This window comes from Sebastes fasciatus, chromosome 2 (genome assembly GCF_043250625.1).
Source record: "Sebastes fasciatus isolate fSebFas1 chromosome 2, fSebFas1.pri, whole genome shotgun sequence".
Classification (NCBI taxonomy): Eukaryota; Metazoa; Chordata; class Actinopteri; order Perciformes; family Sebastidae; genus Sebastes; species Sebastes fasciatus.
In genome coordinates, this window is record NC_133796.1 from 9,915,428 (window position 1) to 9,935,498 (window position 20,071).

Sequence of the window (20,071 nt, forward strand, 5' to 3'; positions counted from 1 at the left end):
ATCGATACAGTATCACAAAACATAATATTGCGATACTCAAATGTATCAATATTTTCTTACACCCCTACAGTATGTAAGGGATAATGTACAGCGAGCCGGTCATTGTTGTGAAATAAACCCCGGCAGGGCGAGGTCTTGCATCGCCCTGAAGGGGTTTATTTTACAACAATGACCTGCTAGCTGTACATTATCACACTTATTACACGGCTACTTACCTAAGAAATCAATAATTTGACACAAAAACAGAACTGCGTCCATAGCAACGGTCTGTTATACATAGTAACGGTAGGAGTGGTTGTCAGGACCCAGAGCACTGCAGGTTTTTCTAACTTACCAGGTTGATTATTGCAGTCCGATGGTCCCCCAGGTGTTAATTTGTCACTGATTCGGCAGCTAGAATGCAAACCAGCAGGGCTCTCTGTGTAATGAGCACTGACCTAAAGAAGGGTCACGCATAGGTCCCCTCTGCTCCTGACACATCAGTGGCATTCTGGGTAAAGGAGTTTCCTGTTGTCAGCTCCAGAAGAGTCACAAGTGGGATGCTCTGAGTGCTGAAATTACTAAATGTACATGAAAAAACTGACCTTGTGGTTCCTCAAAGGTCACAGGAGCAACTCTGTGTCCACCTCTGTCTGGTTCCATGTTTTGCAGCTCTGTGGCTACAGACACTTGGGAGAGCGTTTGAGTCATAGATATATCTATGGTTTGAGTATGATTAAGTCATTTTTACTTCAGCAGGATGGCCTGTTTTTTAATCTTTTTGAAATTTGGTGAGACACAAACTCTTTATGTGTGTGGGTTAAAAGAGTCATCCAAATGTTTACACTGTAAATACATGTAAACACCTAAAATAAGGACAAATAATTGTTTCAGTGATTGTGAAAAAGGAACAAAATAGTTGAAAAGTTGGTTCTGAAGCTGCATAGCAGCACAGCAAGTCCCTAAATATGCTGATTCAGCAGTGTTTGTTCCTGAAAATCATACTGAAGTCCGTTTTCATCATGGATAAAAATTGGAGAATGCAACTTTATAAAACGGGCACATGACACACAGTATGGTAGGGCTGTGTATTGACAAGAATCTGGTGATACAATGCGTAAATAAAGGTTAAATAAAATAAAAAAAAAGTAGAACTATATAACTCCCCCCCCCCTTCTGCAGGAAGGACAGCTGAAAACTCCGGACACTGAGAACAACAATAATATCAATATCATGTGCAATATTACTTTTTCCATTCTCATGTGCAATATCACTGTCTATCATGTGCAATATTACTTTTTTCTGTTTTTATTTATCTAAAATTGTATTTTATTTATCTAATTTTTATTATCTTTTTTTTTTTTTACTTATTTTATTTACTCATTTTACTAAATGTATCCTACTCTATTGTTATTCTATTAGGCATTGGCTCTAGAAATAGTACTTTTTATTGTATACACTTGACTTGTTGTAATTTTAAGCAATCTCTGGCACAAGAGCACAATAATTATATTGCGATATATTGAGATACTGTAAGCAAATATATATATATATTTTTCAATTTTAATTAATTTCTTTTTTTAAATCTAATTTTAGGAAAACTGTAGTATGATTAAGTAATGTTTACTTCAGCAGGATGGCCTTTACACTGTAAGTACATGTAAGTAACACATAAAATAAGTCAAATTAATTACTCCATTGAAAAAGGAACACAATAGTTGGAAAATTGGTTCTGAAGCTGCATAAGTATAACCTCCCTGAGACATTTATAAGCAAACTAAGTCACATCGAAAATGTCATATTAACATAATAGAAACAGTGCAACCTCCCCGTTGTCTATAGAATTAAAACCTACTGTCAACAAAGGCTGATGTTGTATTGACTTTCATGTGCAGCCAGGTGTACATAATAATCTGCCCCCTCTCTCTGTGTCTCTGTGTGTACAGTAACTTCTGTAAACTACGTCTCCCGTCGTGCCTTGCGTCATTGTGTCAACATGGCGCCTGTCTGCCGGACAAAAGGAGAATCTGTCTGACGGAGGATTGAAACCCAATTAGAAACAGAGGAGACATTTTGGGAAAACTGTCAGTATCCGTGTGTCCCCGGCGCCCCGAGGCAATAGATAATAGATCTATGGTCCAATAAAACATCCTGTGGAGGCTCTTAGACTGGAATAATCAGGTAAGTTTAAGTCCTGCAGCTCCAAACTAGGATCCTCTGCTAACCTGGTTCACATTTCCTTTTCTCTCTCTGAAAACTCCTTAAAAATATCGCCTGTGCTGCGGCGTTTTCTACTTGGCGTTTGACATTAACACTAGCTAAATATGATTTTTACGGTGTGATCGTAATAATAAAAGAGTATGCCTTTAATTCGGCTTGCACATAGTTAATCAAAGAAACAGTTAATCAAACACAATGTCAACTTTCCCAGTTGGGGTGCCACAATACAGTACCGCGCTGCACAGCGAATTCTAGTAAATAATGGTGAACAACAGGCGAGCAAGCTATTAAAATGCTCTATATTTGTTGTGTTGTGGTGTGGATTAGTTTATGTGATATATGCCGAATTGAAGAGTTGTCCTTCATTGTCCAGAAGACGTCTTAAGACACCCTCTATCGGACATGCCTATACTCCTAGTAGCAGGGGAAAAATTAAAATCCGTGTTTTTCCAATGGGATTTGGTGATCGTTTAAAGAAAACACTGTGTATAGGGGGGCTATCTTGACATTTGGGACTACTACAGTGTTGTCTGCGACCACATGAGCCAGCTTTTCTTTTTTTGGGTTAAATTTCGGGGTTTAGATGCCAGTTTAAAAAAGTTGCATACTGTAATTAAATGACTTTTTGTGTATTTGTGCTCAGCTCAGCACATGTCTGCAACTAGGATACAGTTAAATGTTATGCCACGTCTGGTTTGGATCTTATAGGTCAGATCAGGAATAGAAATAATCTTTAACATGTTAGACCTTTTAAGTACAGCAAACATATTATCTGCATAAAAATGCACACTTTAAAGCAGACATAAAGTGAGAGCCTGGCCTTGCATGGTGTGGAGTTTGTCTGCAGAGGTGTGCAGAGGACTCAGAGGTCAGAGGACTCAGAGGTCAGAGGTCAGGTCAAGTTCAGCTCCAGTAGCAGCACCTGGAGGCTAGTAGGTGTTGAGTGTGTTGCTCAATGACACCTTCGGATATGAGTCAAACTGTTTAAGTATTACCCGAGTGTTTGTGTGTGTGTTTCCACACTGTACTTCCTGCTGCTGTTGGTGTTTAGCAGAGATGTCTGAAGGAGTTGAGCAGTGTGTGCCAGTCAGCACTATTTGATTACTAGTCCCTCTATCCCTACTGGCACATATATACTCTATCCCAGCCTCACATAGTCACACATGCTGTAAATTGGTTCGCTGTCAGTCCACTAAATCCTAAACTCTTCAGCTAATGTCATTTACCACCAAAACTGGGCCATGTACTTTATTTTTTTATTACTTCTTAAATATTCTGGCATTTTTTCTTTGCGGTTGTCTCTCTGTTTATAATGATAAAAAAACTACAAAGATATCATTTGGAGTGCTTTGATAAGGTACCTTTTCCTTACTGTTATGTCTGCATGATTATGGCCAAAATGATTATTATTTGAGATCACTATTATTTATCACGATTATTCATTGATTTTAGCGACAACATATTTCTATTGCACTTTGTCCTTAAAATAAACAGAGCACTGTTTTCACTTCTATGCGGTGCTACATCCCTGTTAATGTACAAATTAAGGCTGCATGATGTTGGAAAAAACTGACATTGCAATATTTTTTTCTGCTATATATATTGTGAGAAAAATACAATTCACACTACCCTTTTGTTAGCTATATTTTAAAGTGAAACGCTTCGTGCACTTTGAGAGCAAAACTAGCAACAATAAGAGCTATATAATCAATTGTATGCTCTTAATTTTAATCATAAACACATTGGTTTTATAGATAATATCTATACCCAAAAGTGAAGCCAAAACATCCCAATCACCGGCTGGTGGCTGGCTGTTAGTTTAGGAGGCGCTTGATTTGATATGCAGCAGCGTTTTCTATGAGCAGAATGCAAATTTTAGACGTCAATATCGCAGGCGATCATGTTCATTTAATTGTGGGAAGCCAAAATTGTGATCGCGATTTAATATTCGATTAATTGTGTGCAGCCCTACTTACTGTACCAGGGTTATCTTATTAGTGATTGTGGCTGCTGGAAATGCTCTGTTGATGATGTACTGCAGCCAGGGTTGGAAATTATCACCAGCCACCAGACAAATGCTGGTAAAATATGCAAGTGTCTGCTTGATTTGCTTCACTCACCAGCCAAAAAAACAATCTATTGAATAGCTGGTATATTTTGGAATCCACCAGCCACAGTGGCAGGTGGACAAAAAAAGCTAATTTCCAACCCTGCAGCCATGATTAGAAACTTTAGTGACCACCAAGGCCGCTAGTGTGTAAAAATAAAAGCTTAAACCCAAACAGCCACTGTTGGTTCCTGCACCGTTGAGGAAAGACGCATTTTGGTGGGATACACTATTGTCTGCTAGGCTATGACAAATAGTTTGTCTGAGTCTTTTTTTCTCAGGGCAGGAAGGAAAAGTTCTGTTTGCCTCCTGGTGTCATTGTGCATCTAAAAGCCACTGTGTCGTCTTACAACAGTAGCACCCTTTTAAAGGAAGGTTGGTTTCCTGCCAAGGTGGCTGCTAGAGAAACTGACTTAGGAGATAGATTAAGCCAAAATACCTTTTGTTTTCCCCCAGTGGCTGATTTATTCATTTATTGAAATTTGTCAAGATGTCTTTAGCTCATGCACTCAGGTGTACAAGTAAAAAAAAATATTTGTTTAATGAAAGTCACATTTTTGTAGTGTTTTGTGAATCCTCCACTGCTTCTCTTCATTTTAGTTTACAAACTGGGATTGCTTTTAAGTCTACAGGATGAGAATCCACAATATTCCAGCTCCCTTTTAGAAAAAGTGTGTAATGTTGGAGCAGAGGGGCAGATGTCTGTAGAGTTTAAGTCATTCTTGTCAGCACTTCTTGCTCTTCACTGAACTTTAAATAGGTACAGCTTCAGTGCATTTTCTGTAAGGCTGTCACTGGTCTTCACTTGGATACATCTGGTTGCCTTTAATCATTCTAAATGTGTCTCTAGATTACATCTGGCAAACTTGCTGTTTTTTGTTATTGTCTTGTTGTAGTTCCCACAACTCACACAGTGCATGTAGAGCAAAACTAAACACCACTGAACCTCACCACTCTGGCCAAACTCAGACAGGGGAAAGAATGGCCCAGGAGCTGTGAGGCAAAAGATGGTAGGGTTAACTAAAAGTTATTTTCTTGGGCATCCTGGCCTGGTGGCCAGAGGTTGAAGCATCCACCGTGAGCCGCAACGTTTTTTTCAGCCAGCTGGGGACCTTTGTTGCACGTCATTCCAATGGAGGTATTAAGAGAACTGGATATAGCGTTGGAGGCGGGGCCTCGTTCATTCCTATGAAAGTTGCTCAAAATGGCTCGACTTCCAACCATCCATTGGGCCCGTGGAGCAGGCGCAGTAGCTGGTCACATGGCTCGGTCTCAACCCTCAAGGTGTCGTTGCGGCTTGCTAACTCCGCCTCCCAGCCCTCGCTCCGGCCTCAGTCTGGGTCTCATTCCCATGAACGGAGGAAGGGAAATAACTCTGGATTTGGCTATTAGTGCCTTTTACAACTTTTAGGACCTAATGTTTTTAATAAGGGCTATTCAAGTGTTCGTACGGGGGAGTTGATTTACCTAAAAAAAAATGATCCCCCCAGTTACAGACGTCTTTTTCCCGATGTAAGTCTATGGGAAAAAGTCTTTTTGGGCCCAATGGCATCACGTGACGGACACAGAAGTTGTAGTACCGCTGTTTGGCCACTATGGAAATTGGCATCTACGAACCGGTGCTCTTCTTGGGGGCTTGGTCATTCCCCATCTTTTTTTTCTTTCTTCAATTCCTGTTATCCATTTGTTGCGGGTTATTTCAATAACGGCATAAAAGCTGATATTGACCAATGTTTGCACAATGAATAAAAATCCTAATCATACTTTTTAGTTAAGTAATATTAGAGTGTTTCTCGTAGATTCAGTTTCCTTGCAGGCTCCACTTTGGTCAGAGAAATGTTGTGTAAACCACAAAAACGTATTACAAGGAGCAAGTAAACAATGTGTTAATTCTATCAGTCTTGTAAAGAGCTGCAATAACAGTGATGCAGGACGACTGTAAACAAGGCTCAATAAATAATACTACACTGAAATCATTTAATTGTTAATTTGCAACAACATATTGTAAACTCAGGACAAAAAAAACTGTTATTATGAAATGAAAAACATAATAGCTGTGATTATCATTTCCCTTAATGTAGCCGTCCTGTATGGAACCGATCAGTCAAACTTTATACAGCGTGACTCATCCTCTGCAGCAGTGAAAGAAAGTATAGAGCTTGGCTGCCTGAGATGTAATTTTTTTTTTGGCATTTTTCCCGAGACGCACGCACACACACATCCATACACGCTCGCCCTCTCCCTCCTTCTCTATATAAGTGTTGACATGTCTGCTGACTTTGATTCTCTGCTGTGGCCTGTTTTTCTCCTCCTCGGCATCAGAAAGAAAAGCATCAAGACAGATGTGTTATCTTATTTCTCCGTTTATCTTCCTCCGTTGCTCCTCTCTCAGTTCAGTTCAGTGACTATAATCACGACAGTATATTTTAAAGAAATGACACAAAATCGTTGTTTTGTTAAAGCCGCATTGAAGTGAGCATGTTTTAGGTTTGAAACATGCATTGCATTTGGGTAACATTACATGATTATCGGGGGTAAAAACACAATGATAAAAGCCTTATTTAATGTGGAGGAATGCATTTCATATCTGGATAGCAGCTGCTGAGCTCTGATGTCTCACTGTGAGTGTATGCGTGTCTGTGTGAGCTATAAATCTGCAGGCAGGAAGCTAACAGATGTGACTGGTCTTCCATTTTGTTCTGTGATTGTCTCATTGACGGAGATGTGGAGCTCAGAGTGTAGAGAAAGGTCACTAATGAGCTAAAACTGCATTCATTAATCAGAAATAGGAAATGTAGATTTTGTCAGGCTCCAATTTTGACACTATTTATGGCGAGTATTCTTTCTGCAATAGCGACTCAATGTATTTGCAATTGGTAATTTCCTATCTACAGTATATATAGTAGTTTTCTTTGTCCCCTTTCCTGCATGGAATTCAAATTGTGCACCAATGTACAAGGGATTGACACTAAATGCTGGACATGATGTAGAAAATAAAAGCCAGGGGATGCCCGCATTTCATGCAATAAAGAAGACAACTTTCGAGCATGATTTTATCATGTCGGACAATATTGTTGACTGTCTTCTTTAGTCCCATTTATGAAATTAACGTGACACGGTAAATCTTTTTAGTTGTTTTCTGGTACACGTGTTATCAGAGCCGTGGTTGGCCATTTTTTTCCGAAGCTGATTTTTTTCAAAAATGTAAAACTGTGCATCGTTTACTGTTATATGCATGTTATCTTGCCATCAGTCTTCTTCTTCACTGTCTTTGTTGGTGCATTGATACGCTTATTTGGCGCGTTACTACCACTAACTGTCGATCAATGGAAAATAGGGCTGCAACTAATGATTATTTTCATTGTTGATTAATCTGTCCATTATTTTCTTGATTAATCAATTAGTTGTATGCTCTATAAAGTGTCAGAAAATGGTGAAAAATGTTGATCGTGTTTCCCAACATTCAAATTTAAGACGCAGGAAGCGTCGACGTTTTTTTCTTAAATATGACTCAAACTGATTAATCGATTATCAAAATAGTTGCAGATTAATTTAATAGTTGAAAACTAACAGATTAATTGTTGCAGCTCTAGTGGAAAACCAACGGCAGGAGGTGAATCACGCTGCCTGTGTGCATACTACAAATTATTAAGTGAATAATTCTTAGTTTTTACATACTTGCATCAAAGTAAAAGACAGTAAAATGTTCTTTGTGTATAGAATTATTCTGTTTGCATAAAACTACTGTTGTATAGTATGTAGTAAAACAAAGTAAAAGTACTCTTTGCCATTAATGGTGTTGTGATTGTCCTGATCTCCTCCAGGATGTTCCAGCAGTGTGAGGAGCCTCGTTTCACCATCGAGCAGATTGACCTCCTCCAGAGGCTGAGGAGGACGGGTATCACACATACGGAGGTCCTCCATGCCCTGGACACCCTGGACCACCTGGACCGCCAACATGGACACAAGCTGACCCATAAACCTCCCTACATGCCTCCCTCGTCCTCCTTGTCTTCTTCCAGCGCCGTCGTCGCCTCCTCCTCCATGACCTCCACCGCCACTCAGACAAGTTTCCCTAGCAACCGACTCTCGTTGTCGCCCAACAACAACTTCGACACCACCTCCCCGCCTCTGCCGATTCCAGTAGCCTCGCCTGTCGCCATGGCAGCGGTAGTCCAGAATGGCCTAGTCGCCGTCACCAATGGGAAGCTGTCGCCGCCCCGGTTTCCTCTGGGTGTGGTTAGCGGCAGCGTGACGGTGCCAGGCTACGCGTTTGAGACCAGTGAAGAGGACGTAGATGTCGATGACAGGGTGGAGGACTTGATGAGGTAAGACCAGACTAGATTGCCTCAACTTAGACCAGAACTGACTAGATCAGGAAGAACCAGGCCAGCTGATGTCGGCTCATGCAAAAATGCGAAAGATATATTTTGAAACAGTGTCACCAATCTATAGAAGAGATTAATGACTAGTTTATTTTTCAACTGTAAAACGTCCTGCCCAGTAGATTTCTTCAGTGCATAAACTTGTTTGTACTAGTTGGCAAACTCGACGCCTCATGCATTTGCAAAATTTCCTTCGACTGCCAAGAAACCTTGTTGCTGCTGACACTATTAAAGAGAGTCAGTCACAATCTGTACAGTTTGCTACAACCATGACAATAATCAGTACTCAGAATTACAATTAAAGTGGACCTATTATGCTCATTTTCAGGTGCATACTTGTGTTTTAGGTTACTACCAGAACATGTTTACGTGCTTTAATGTTCAAAAAACACTTTACTTTTCTCATACCGGCTATGCTGCAGCACCTCTTTTCACCCTCTGTCTGAAACGCTCTGTTTGAGCTCCTATCCCCCCCTGCTCTGATTGGTCAGCTGACCCGCTGTTGTGATTGGTAAACCGAACCAAACTCTTTAGACTCTGCTCCAGCTCCGCTGTAACTAACTTTGTTTGAGGACGTGCCAAACTAACCGCTTGGCTGGTATTATGCAAATGTGTTACTTGGTGACATCACCATGTTGCGGAAAAAGGTGGGGCATCAAGCAAGGCGTTTCAGGCAGTTCAAAGGCAGTGTTTCTGTGGGTGAGAGTAACGCCCTTTGGACTTTGGGCTTTATAACTTTGCAGACCTTTTACAAGCACAACAAACTATATAACACACTAAAGGAAAGGGAAAAAGCACAAAAGCATAATAGGTCCTCTTTAACATAATTGTGATTATGATTATTATGCTTTTTCCTTTTGCTATCAAATGGATATTCTGTACTTGGTTTAAGAACCCACTGGCAACATATAGAGTAGATCACTGCACCAGAGAGCAGGTGTTTATACAGCCTGTCTGTTGCTCACACTGCATCTGAATGATACAAGGATTAATGCCTACACACACTCACACAGACAGTACTGTACAGACACGCACACACACACACACGCACACGCACACGCACACGCACACACACATACACACACACACACACACTCACACACACTCACGAGTGCCTCTCATCTGCAGTCTGCAGTCAGACAGCAGCAATCAGAGCGCTATTGATTTGAGGGTGTGTGAAGATGAAATCAACCCAGAAAGCAGCGAATATTCCAGCAGCATCTGGCCTCTGATTCCTGTTCATATTCAGCTCCAACAGCTGCTGCCATTAATCTATATATATGAGAGGATTGCAGAGTTACAGCTGGTTTAAGTATGGCGACTCTTATCTTGTGCCATATGTGTAATGTCAGGCTGTTGGAGATTTAAACATTTATTGTACTGGTGTGGTAAACAGTAGATTCCTCTCTCTGCTCGTAGGAGGGACAGTTCTATGATCAAAGAAGAGATTAAGTCCTTCCTGGCCAACAGGCGGATCTCCCAGGCTGTGGTCGCTCAGGTAACGGGTGAGTATCGACTTCATCTCATAGACTGTATATAAAGATGGACAACATGACAGCTCCTCAAAAGTGGAGGTAAAACATCTTGATCGCCCCCTGGTGGCTGGCTGCAGTATAGTTACCTCCATGTTAGCGGATGGGACATGGGCCAAACTATAAAGTCAAAGTACACAGTGGTTTCTGTCAATTTAGGTAGCTCTTATCACACTGATGTATGTTCAAGTGTTCATTTTTCTGATAAGTTTGGTTTTAATTAGTTATTTGATGCGATAAAAAGAGGGAGACGTCATGATTGATAGCTGCTCTGAGTGAAGTAGTCGCAGACGGAGGCTCGGGAATTGTACGAGAGAGGAGATTTTATATATACAGTACAGTCTATGGTTCAGCCTAGCAGCCTACTGACTGTACAGATCTCGCTCCGTTCCTCTTCCTCCTCCAGGGATCAGTCAGAGTCGGATCTCCCACTGGCTCCTACAGCAGGGATCAGACCTCAGCGAGCAGAAGAAACGAGCCTTCTTTCGCTGGTACCAGCTGGAGAAGACCAACCCTGGTAATAACACCCTACACCATAAGGCCTCCTGCATACCCCCTCCCTACACACACACACACTCTTCCACTTGTAAAAAAAATAAAATACTGTAAAGCGAAAGGGATAACACGTTTTTCAATAACCAGCTGCACTGAATGCATGACTGGCAGCGCTGACTTCAATAGAGTTTCTTAACGCTGACTGAGCAAAAATCAGGCCATTCAGACTACAACATAATGGGAAGAACGTGTTATCTGTTAAGAACATGTTGTCATTGCATATTATCAACGTCTCCCCGGACAGCCCAGATTGACAGCTCTAATACATCAGTGCAGAAAAGAAAACTGTACCTCAGCTCATTGGTATTCATAGCTGTGATTTCAACATGAACTACTGTAGGAGGCTAAGCCGAGCTTTAAGCCACTGAGGTGTTGCCCCGGGCTCACCTGAATGATGCGCTGAATAACGTTACCGTGTACAATTTAAGTCCGAAACACACTTTCTGCTTGAACACTTCCGGGCGGAACCCCTGACCCGGCCAACGTTAATTCCTACTTGAGTACCAATTATCCCCAGGAGACGTGATACACCATCTGGCTCCGACACACCGGCCCCAAATTGCTAATACCAGGCAGGCATAACAATGCAATGCAACAAAGAGGAGCCAAATGTGAAAACCTCAATTACCATACATGGGAATGCAAATTAACACCATTCAATCTACACCTCTTGTATCACACAAAGTTTAGTTACAGGTCTCTCAGTAATGTTGTTTTTGGTCTGACAGACCAGTCTTGACAGAACGCACCAGACCTCTTTTGTCCGGAAAAACCTCCAACGCTTTAGAGTAGAAATGGTTCCTGAGCCTCTAAGCAGGACACAGTATAAATACAGACTGTAGGCTGTTATTCATGTGCAGGTGTTTGTTAAACAGGTAACAGACTACAGAGCGAAAACACTGCTGATCTGCCACTGATAACTGTGTCTTTATTAATATTAATACAGTTCAGACACAAACAGCTGTTAAAGCCGACTGACAGCTGATCCAGCTGTGATCATATTTCCTCGTTTCCTCTGTGCTCGCATGGTTTCCTTGAGGGAAACATGGATGCAATTAAGAGACTTGGGATGCAGCCGGTGTGTCCTTATCCGCTCTTCCATATTTAAAAATCCAACAGTCAACAGATTTGCAACAAATAAATCGATGCAAGGTTTACTCTTCCACAACCAAGGCATTGGAGTTACGCTATGATGTGTGCACACAGATAAACTACACATACCTTCTCCTTGAGCTGAACTTTATCCTGCTCTTCACCCTGGTGAGAAGCTCCACAGCGTCCGAAGCAACGTCGCTCCTCTCCGGTGTCCAGAGCAGCTTGATGAGCGGACGAGCTCCAGCTCGCGACACGCTCCAAACATGCAGCTCCCTCCGTCCTCCGTCCTCACCGTCCTCGAAAACACCAAAAAAACTCCAAAAGTCTCCAACGAAAGCAACGTTTTTTTACTTTATTGTAGAGGCTAAGCCAAGTTTTAAGCCCTTTAAGCTCACCTGAATGACGCGCTGAATAACGTTACCGTGTATAACCTAAACACACTTTACGCTTCAACACTCCGTTGGTTTAATGTCCATGAATCCATTAACTCGATAACACGTTCACTCTAATAACAATAAACAAACAATATACAGGTAACGTCTGCAGCAACATGCTGCCTCAGCGGTCAAAAACAGTTCATGCTTCCGGGCGGAACACCTGACAACATTGGTTTCTACTTGAGTACCAATTATCCCCAGGAGACCCGATACATTATCTGGCTACTACAGGTGGATTCTTCAACCCTCTGAGACCTACAATAGACCCGTTTTTGTCTTTTTTAGAGGGTCTTTAGGGGGACATAGCAGGTCAACAGTAGATGTCACATAGAAGTGGTGTACATCATCTGAAAGCTGAGAACATGAAGATTAATTTGAGATGCAGCTCAGCACTGTGAGTCAAGTTGTTCTAGTCATAAATCAGAAATAAACATGAATTAATTAATTAAAATAAATTGTAAAAGTGTTTTAAGGGCTTAGAGCATGATGATATAAGTATGTGATGGTCATCCCCATGTTCTATTATGTCTCATAAGTTGTTGCAGCAATTTTTGGGTTGGTACCATTTGTTACACAGATTTGGTGCAAAATTTTAAAAAAATGTACCACTCGAGAATTGATCAAAATTATTTTAAAAAATCCCTCCAAAATACCACATTAAGACTCCAAGACCTTGAGGAACTCCATAGAAAAGGCCATGCTCTGATTTGGTATCAAAAACTTTTGACATTTGGAAATTGGATGGCGAGCACTTCTGTTCTGGAAACTGCTCAGAAACCCCCTTATTGTCAATATACATATGGAAAGCACATAGAAAATGGCCATGCAAGTTTTTCCTTGCCAAAATTTAGCCTAATTTTGGAGCGTTATTTATCCTCCTTCCTGACATGCTAGCATGACATGTACCAATGGATTCCTCAGGTCTAGTTTCATATATCTGTACTTTCACTCTAGCTCTAAAACTGAACCTGCTACACCCTCTGACAGTAAAGTCTGTCAGGATAATCTACAATCCCGCAGGTCTCAGAGGGTTAATTTTGCAGCAGCTTTCTGGTATTGGGAGAGTTGCAGATGTGACATAATCAAAGAGTCGTCTGACAGATAAGAAAGCCACGTGTTCTCGTTGTTTTATGGGCATCTTGAGATGTCCCTGGTTACAGAAATAAAGAAACTCTTGACCTGTGGTTGAACAATGACTAGATTGTGTTAAGTTGAGACCAACATAGAGGAATGTATGAAAAATCAGTACAGTCACAGTTATCCCTGTGTCTTCCCTTGATAAGAAAACAGACAGGCATGATGCTTTAATTAGAGTCTCTTGACTTTAATTTGATTCATTGGCTCGATGCTCTAAAGTAAATGTCAGGGTGTGATGAATTAATTTTGTCCTTTCAACCTCATGATGAAGTTTACACACTCTAAATAAACATAGTAAATGTGCAATACGCAATGACTGCTTTTCATTATTTTATGTGAGACATATATTTTTAGACGGAGAAACTGTCTTAAGCATCACTCTGTATGGCATTACTGAAACTTTATTATTAACGCTGTCTGGTGTGTGTGTGTGTGTGTGTGTGTGTGTGTGACTTCAGGTGCCACTCTGGCCATGCGAGCCGCCCCGATGGCTCTGGAGGAAGTGATGGACTGGCACCAAGCCCCGCCTCCGTTCGGCTCGACCCCCGGCGGCTTCCGTCTGCGGCGAGGGAGCAGGTTCACCTGGAGGAAGGAGTGCCTGGCTGTCATGGAGAGGTGAGCTGTTGGGGGGGGTTGAGGAGGAGGAGGAGGCGGCGTGGACTGGCTGAACGTGTTACAAAGTCTAATATTTAAAGGGGACACATCCTGCTCATTTTGAGGTTCATGTTTGTATTTTGGGTTTCTACTAGAACATGTTTACATGCTTTAATGTTCAAAAGACACATTATTTTTCTCATACTGTCTGTCTGAATAAATCTGTATTCATGCTCGGTCTGAAACGCTCCGGAACGGAATTGCGTTGCTAGGAAACAGCTTGGGTCCATGTTTACATCCTGTCCGCTGATGTCATTCACATACACTGCAACAGGAAATAAACTGGGACACATTTAGTATGTTTACATTTAAAACTGTGAAATGGTCTAAATTTAAACCTGCTTTATAATATAAAAGACATGAAAATCTCACTTTTCTCAATATGGGACCTTTAATGTGTGTGTGTGTGTGTGTGTGTGTGTGTGTGTGTGTGTGTGTGTGTGTGTGTGTGTGTGTGTGTGTGTGTGTGTGTGTGTGTGTGTGTGTGTGTGTGTGTGTGTGTGTGTGTGTGTGTGTGTGTGTGTGTGTGTGTGTGTGTGTGTGTGTGTGTGTGTGTGTGTGTGTGTGTGTGTGTGTGTGTGTGTGTGTGTGTGTGTGTGTGTGTGTGTGTGTGTGTGTGTGTGTGTGTGTGTGTGTGTGTGTGTGTGTGTGTGTGTGTGTGTGTGTGTCTGTGTCTACACAGCTACTTCATTGATAACCAGTACCCTGATGAAGCGAAGAGAGAGGAGATCGCCACTGCCTGCAACGCTGTCATTCAAAAACCAGGTACATAAAAACAGGAAAGATATGATCATTACTTGGTTAACAAAATACTTTTACTCTTTACTTTTGGTAACTTAGTTCACAATCACAAAGTGGGCATTTATCTCTCTTGTATCGGTATCAGCTTTTACTCAGTGGACCTGTTATTAAAGAGGCTGTTGAAAAGCCAATCCAACTACATGGATGTTTCTAGATATGTAATTGGCTATAAATCCTACTCTATTGAATGATGACTGAGGGGAAATAAATAATGATATAGGAATATAGAAAAAAAAAAGCGCTGTCATGTCCATTACTTTGTAAACTGAGACTCAACAGAAAGTGTTATCATGCTTTTATAATGTCCACTTACCAAGACTGCAAATTGGCCTCCATTTTCAGTATACTTGGTTGTATTTTTGGAGATCTTTTGGAGAACTGATTTGGTTTTATTAGATGTTAACTACTCTCTTGACTCCCTACATATTGGCCATGTTGCAACAATAAAAAACAAGGTAACTATAAGAGTGGCATCATGACAAACACACTACTTAACCCCTTGTGCTTCACTTTACAAAAGTTGCTCTGATGTACTTAAAGGACAAAAATGTCCCCTTCCTAAAGCTGCTATAAAAACACTTTATATAAATGTTATTTTCCACTTTCACTGAGTTAAATCTTTTAACCAACACCAGTCCTGATCACAACTACCAAATATTCATTCATTCATTTTCAGAATTATAACCTTTTAAATGCCGGTTTGTTTACATAATGCAACTGTTTTGTTTACAAACGTCTTCCTCCGTTTTAGCAATCATGCTTTCAATCTATAGGCTACCCCTAGTGCTGCTACAGCAATTACTATTATGTACTTACTAATAAGAGCAATCAGAATAACAGGCAAATAGTAGTACATTAATGAATAATGGTAACAATTTATATTAGTATAATATTAGTTATGATCTCAATTTATTGAAATAATGGTGATAATACAGCATGATTTAAACACAGTATCATGTTTTTGAATTATAACCCTTTAAATGCCAAGTTTGTTTACATAATGACACTGTTGAAACTTATTTTCTGTAAATAGTAAAAACTACAGTTCTCTAGACTTAAAGCCTGATATAATAGTGTGGTTTAATTAATGAATGAATAAATGTGGTTTTAATGGGGACATTTTGTCCTGAAGGGTCTGAGTGTATTTTGGTGCCATAGTTTATTATAGACTTATTATTATAGGAGCTGAGGTTGAACTTTCAAAATTCGAAAACAAAAAAACTCTAGCCAAAATGATGGAAAAATTAAAAAGCCCAAAATGTCCCTAGTTAAATGGTTGAATATGTTCAATAAATAAGCAGCAACATTGAACCTCTGAACTGCATTGTGAGCTAACTTGTCTCGTAAATGTCTATCAAAGGAAGAACCTTGCATTGTCGCGAAGATACTTTCTGACCAGTGAGATTAAATATGCTTGAATGAGCCTTCAAAAACACAACACAGGGAGAGACTGAAGGAGGAGAGGACAGAGACGCAGCAGCTCACTATCTCTGATCTGAGATCTGTGTGTTTGTTACAGGAAAGAAGCTGTCTGATCTGGAGAGGGTAACATCTCTGAAGGTCTACAACTGGTTTGCCAACCGCCGCAAAGACATCAAGAGGCGCGCCAACATTGGTAATATCTACCTCCGTGTGTGTGTGTGTGTGTTAACAGTAGTGGATGTTATTGGATGTCCTAGTGTGACTGAAGACTTTACCATTAAGCAGATGTGTGTTATCCCTTTAAGAAGCATTTATTCACTGTGCTGAGCTGTCTCTCTAAATAAATCAATAAACACACATAAAAGAGCTCTCTGTGTTACAGCCAACACTTAGACGCCATCCTGCTCGTCACAATACCGCTGTAGAATTTCACACACACCTGGGCATCAGTGAGGAATACACATTCCTGACCTGAACGCCTTCGTGTTTGCTTGCATCTGAGTGTGTTGTCGTTTGAGGTCGATACGCTATGATGAGGTTTGTGTTTTTGAAGAAGCAGCCATCTTGGAGAGCCACGGAATCGAGGTTCAGAGTCCAGGCGGTCAGTCCAACAGCGACGAGGTGGACGGCAACGATTTCCCCGACCAGGTAAAGTAGATGAAAAGCAGCTAAGCAGCTCAGAGGTTCCCATGTGTGGAGCAGTAAACATACAGCAGGGGCTCAGTGAAAGTCAGTAAAGTCTATGAAACATTATTAAATCTGCTTTGTTTTTAGTCCTCTCTGTGTAACCTGTTTAAATTTACATTTGGTCACATATTTGACTCAAAGATTATAAATAACTAGCTATAAAGAACCAAGAGGTCACAGCATTATGACACCATTCTTGTGACAGTAGAATGACCTGGTTATTGTATAACATGTGTGTGCGCTGCTCTGTCACAGGGTTGTGAGGTGTCCTTATTTGACAAGAGAGCCTCAGCCAGGCAGTTTGGTTTCAGTCGAGCTGACCTGTCCTCTCCAACCCAGGTACAGCCCGACCCCAGACACACACACACACACACACACACACTCACACACACACACACACACACACACTGCTTTGGCCCTTAGATGAAGAGACGAGGGCAGATTTAAGACCTTTGCACACCAAGTCCGTATTTTTCGTCGTACGTTTAAAAATAAGTACGACCTCACGTTGTGTCAATCACGTTAAAACACTGACTCCTTCGCTGACTTTCATCCGTCATTAAAGTTTTTCAGAACAGGTTAAATTTTCTGCATTTCTTTCGCATCCGGCAAAAGCCAAAAGAGGGTTGTTTGACAACTCCGAGCCACCGTCCGTGCAAACGTCAACATCCAAAAATAGCATCTGATAAACATTAACTTTGTCTCCCAGCACAAAGCACTTTATGATAAAGAAATGAATGAAAACAGAGTTGCAGAATTTAAAGACAGATTCTGGCAGGTGATTGCAGAACAGCTTGGAATCGGGGCATTCAGTTTTATCTTGTATTGCGAATTATTGCAACAAATAGAATAATAAAACGCATCAGACTCAGTGTGCAAGGTTTCTGTGTGTAACGTTTTTTATCGGATGATGGATTAAAAAAACGCACACGAAAAATAGACTCTTGGTGTGTAAAGACTTACAATAAAAACTTCCAAGAATTCTTAGGATGACTCTCAACCCTTGATTTCTCCTCTCCTCGCTCAGGTACCCACGCTGCTCCCCAGCTGGTTCTCCGCCCTGGGTAGAGGAGCCTTGTCCGGACAGAGGAGCGCATCTCTGATTGGCCGCTCCCTAGTGGCAGGGGTGGGCCCTCAGGCGGAAGGTTCCAGACTGACCGGCGTGTCCTGGTCTCCCCCTTCCCCCTCCCTCCAGGACGAACCCACCATTCACAGCGCGCTGTCCGAGCCCCAGGACCCAATCGGTTTGGAGAAGGCGTCCGTCAATCACAGCAGCCAAGCGTTGGCCAATCAGGCGGACGGGGCGGGGTGCAGTATCGGGAACGACATCAAGACGGAAACGCTGGAGGACGACTGAAACGGGCGGCGGATATTTTGAGTTTTCCGAGATGATAATGGAACAGGATCAGAGGTGTGTTAATATGCAAGCAGATTTTATAGGAATGTAATAAGTGAAAAAAAAAAGACCAAAAGTCGTGTAAACTCCAACCCTGAGATACCTCCCAACCCTACCTCCAACCACCAACCTGCTCTGCTACGCTCTTATAGGCATTACTAGTATATTATAATAATAATAATTATGATAATAATAACAATAAACTTTTATTTTTTAAAGTGCTCCCCAGCAGGCTATGGAAGATTAAAAATGCCTAAATAAAAACAAAATAGATTATGCATTCTTTAATTATGTCACATAAAAGGAAAATACACATAGCAACGTGTGTTGTTTTATGCTTTTGTTGATTTGTTTTAGGCATTTTAAATCTTCCGTAGAGACTGTCTAACAGGACATGATGCATTGTGCCGATTTTCTTCGGAAAACTGCATTTATTCACCGCAGGACAACACTGTATTTGACACAGGGTTCAGATAATTTCAGGGTCTTGCACTGTGATCACACAACACAACTGAACAGCCTCACGAGATAAACACATGAATTTGAAAGTTCATTTTTAACTGATTGTTTTTTAATTTCATCACAGTTGATTTATATTTAATTTTTTTTTTTTTTCGCTGTTGGTTCCTTCCAGTGAGAAGAAAACAGCAGAATAAGCTCAGTTTCATTGAGGTCACAGCACATAGGTGATATTTCTGTGGGCCCTACGATGATTTAAATCATAAAACAGAATGACCCACTCCTCCATCCCCCTCCATGGTAGAATAAGCTCAACATATATGGAAGCAAAGAAAGGACTATGAAATTTAAATAGCACTGAATGGATCGCATTGAAATGTTTTAATGTGAAAATCATCTATCTGAATTTGAGTGGTTGAATTCCCAGGAGGTATTTCAATTTAAAAAACACACCTGAAGTAGCTTTTTTGTTGTTGTTCAAATGTGCGGTGTTTTCAGTTGCTCAACTGAACTCCTCTTAGATCACATGACTAACAGAACATCACCTGATAGGCCAGAGATCTGATTGATTCCATCTCGGCTTCACTGCTTATTTTTGTATCCTGAACATTTGTTTGTTAAAAAAATTAGTAAAGTTGAGCACGTTTTTTAGGGGTTCACAAAATTCAAGTTTTTTTTTTTTTTATTCGCACAATTTGAAATTACGGAGGAGTTTAAACCCTATACACAGGTGGTTTTCTAGATAAAATACTATAAAAATACAAAACAAACTATGAATTCAGCGATATTTAAATATCAAGTATTCAGTAGAGATCAAATTTCACAATTGGGTATTCGTTATGGCCTCTCTTTGCTTCCATATTAATAACAATTAATAAAAGAAAAAAGTTACTCAATACATAAATGTTGAAGGTAGCTGAAACTGTTGTATGAAAACTAGAAACCCGGGTGTGATTAATTTGTGCCCCGACGGCTGATCAGGCAGAATGAACGATCACTGTGAGATGATCTATAATCAATACAGATCAGTCAGTTTCGGAGGTAGATACTACCGATTAAAGTGTAACGTACATATACTACACATGTATGTATGCATACACACACATACGTATATATACAGTATATTATATAAACTGCGGGGTGTATATATATATATATGTACCCTGGTCCATTTCTATTTACAGTATCTAGACATATTAGCTTCA

At 40.7% G+C, this 20,071-nt stretch overlaps 1 protein-coding gene across 3 annotated transcripts; it reads left to right on the forward strand.

The window, feature by feature from the left end:
- Positions 1–1,966: 1,966 nt before the first annotated feature.
- On the forward strand, positions 1,967–19,811 carry LOC141783692 (homeobox-containing protein 1-like). Of its 3 annotated transcripts, none has more exons than XM_074661126.1 (10): positions 1,967–2,160; positions 8,131–8,634; positions 10,111–10,196; positions 10,630–10,740; positions 13,906–14,062; positions 14,784–14,866; positions 16,422–16,517; positions 16,878–16,972; positions 17,267–17,350; positions 18,039–19,811. In XM_074661126.1, exons 2-10 carry the CDS (start codon positions 8,132–8,134, stop codon positions 18,366–18,368), a joined length of 1,545 nt encoding a protein of 514 aa, XP_074517227.1. In that variant the 5' UTR covers positions 1,967–2,160; position 8,131; the 3' UTR covers positions 18,369–19,811. The 3 variants fall into 3 exon arrangements, with proteins under 3 accessions (XP_074517227.1, XP_074517236.1, XP_074517242.1); XM_074661135.1 differs by having other exon boundaries at positions 16,881–16,972; XM_074661141.1 differs by having other exon boundaries at positions 16,884–16,972.
- The last annotated feature ends 260 nt before the right edge of the window (positions 19,812–20,071 follow it).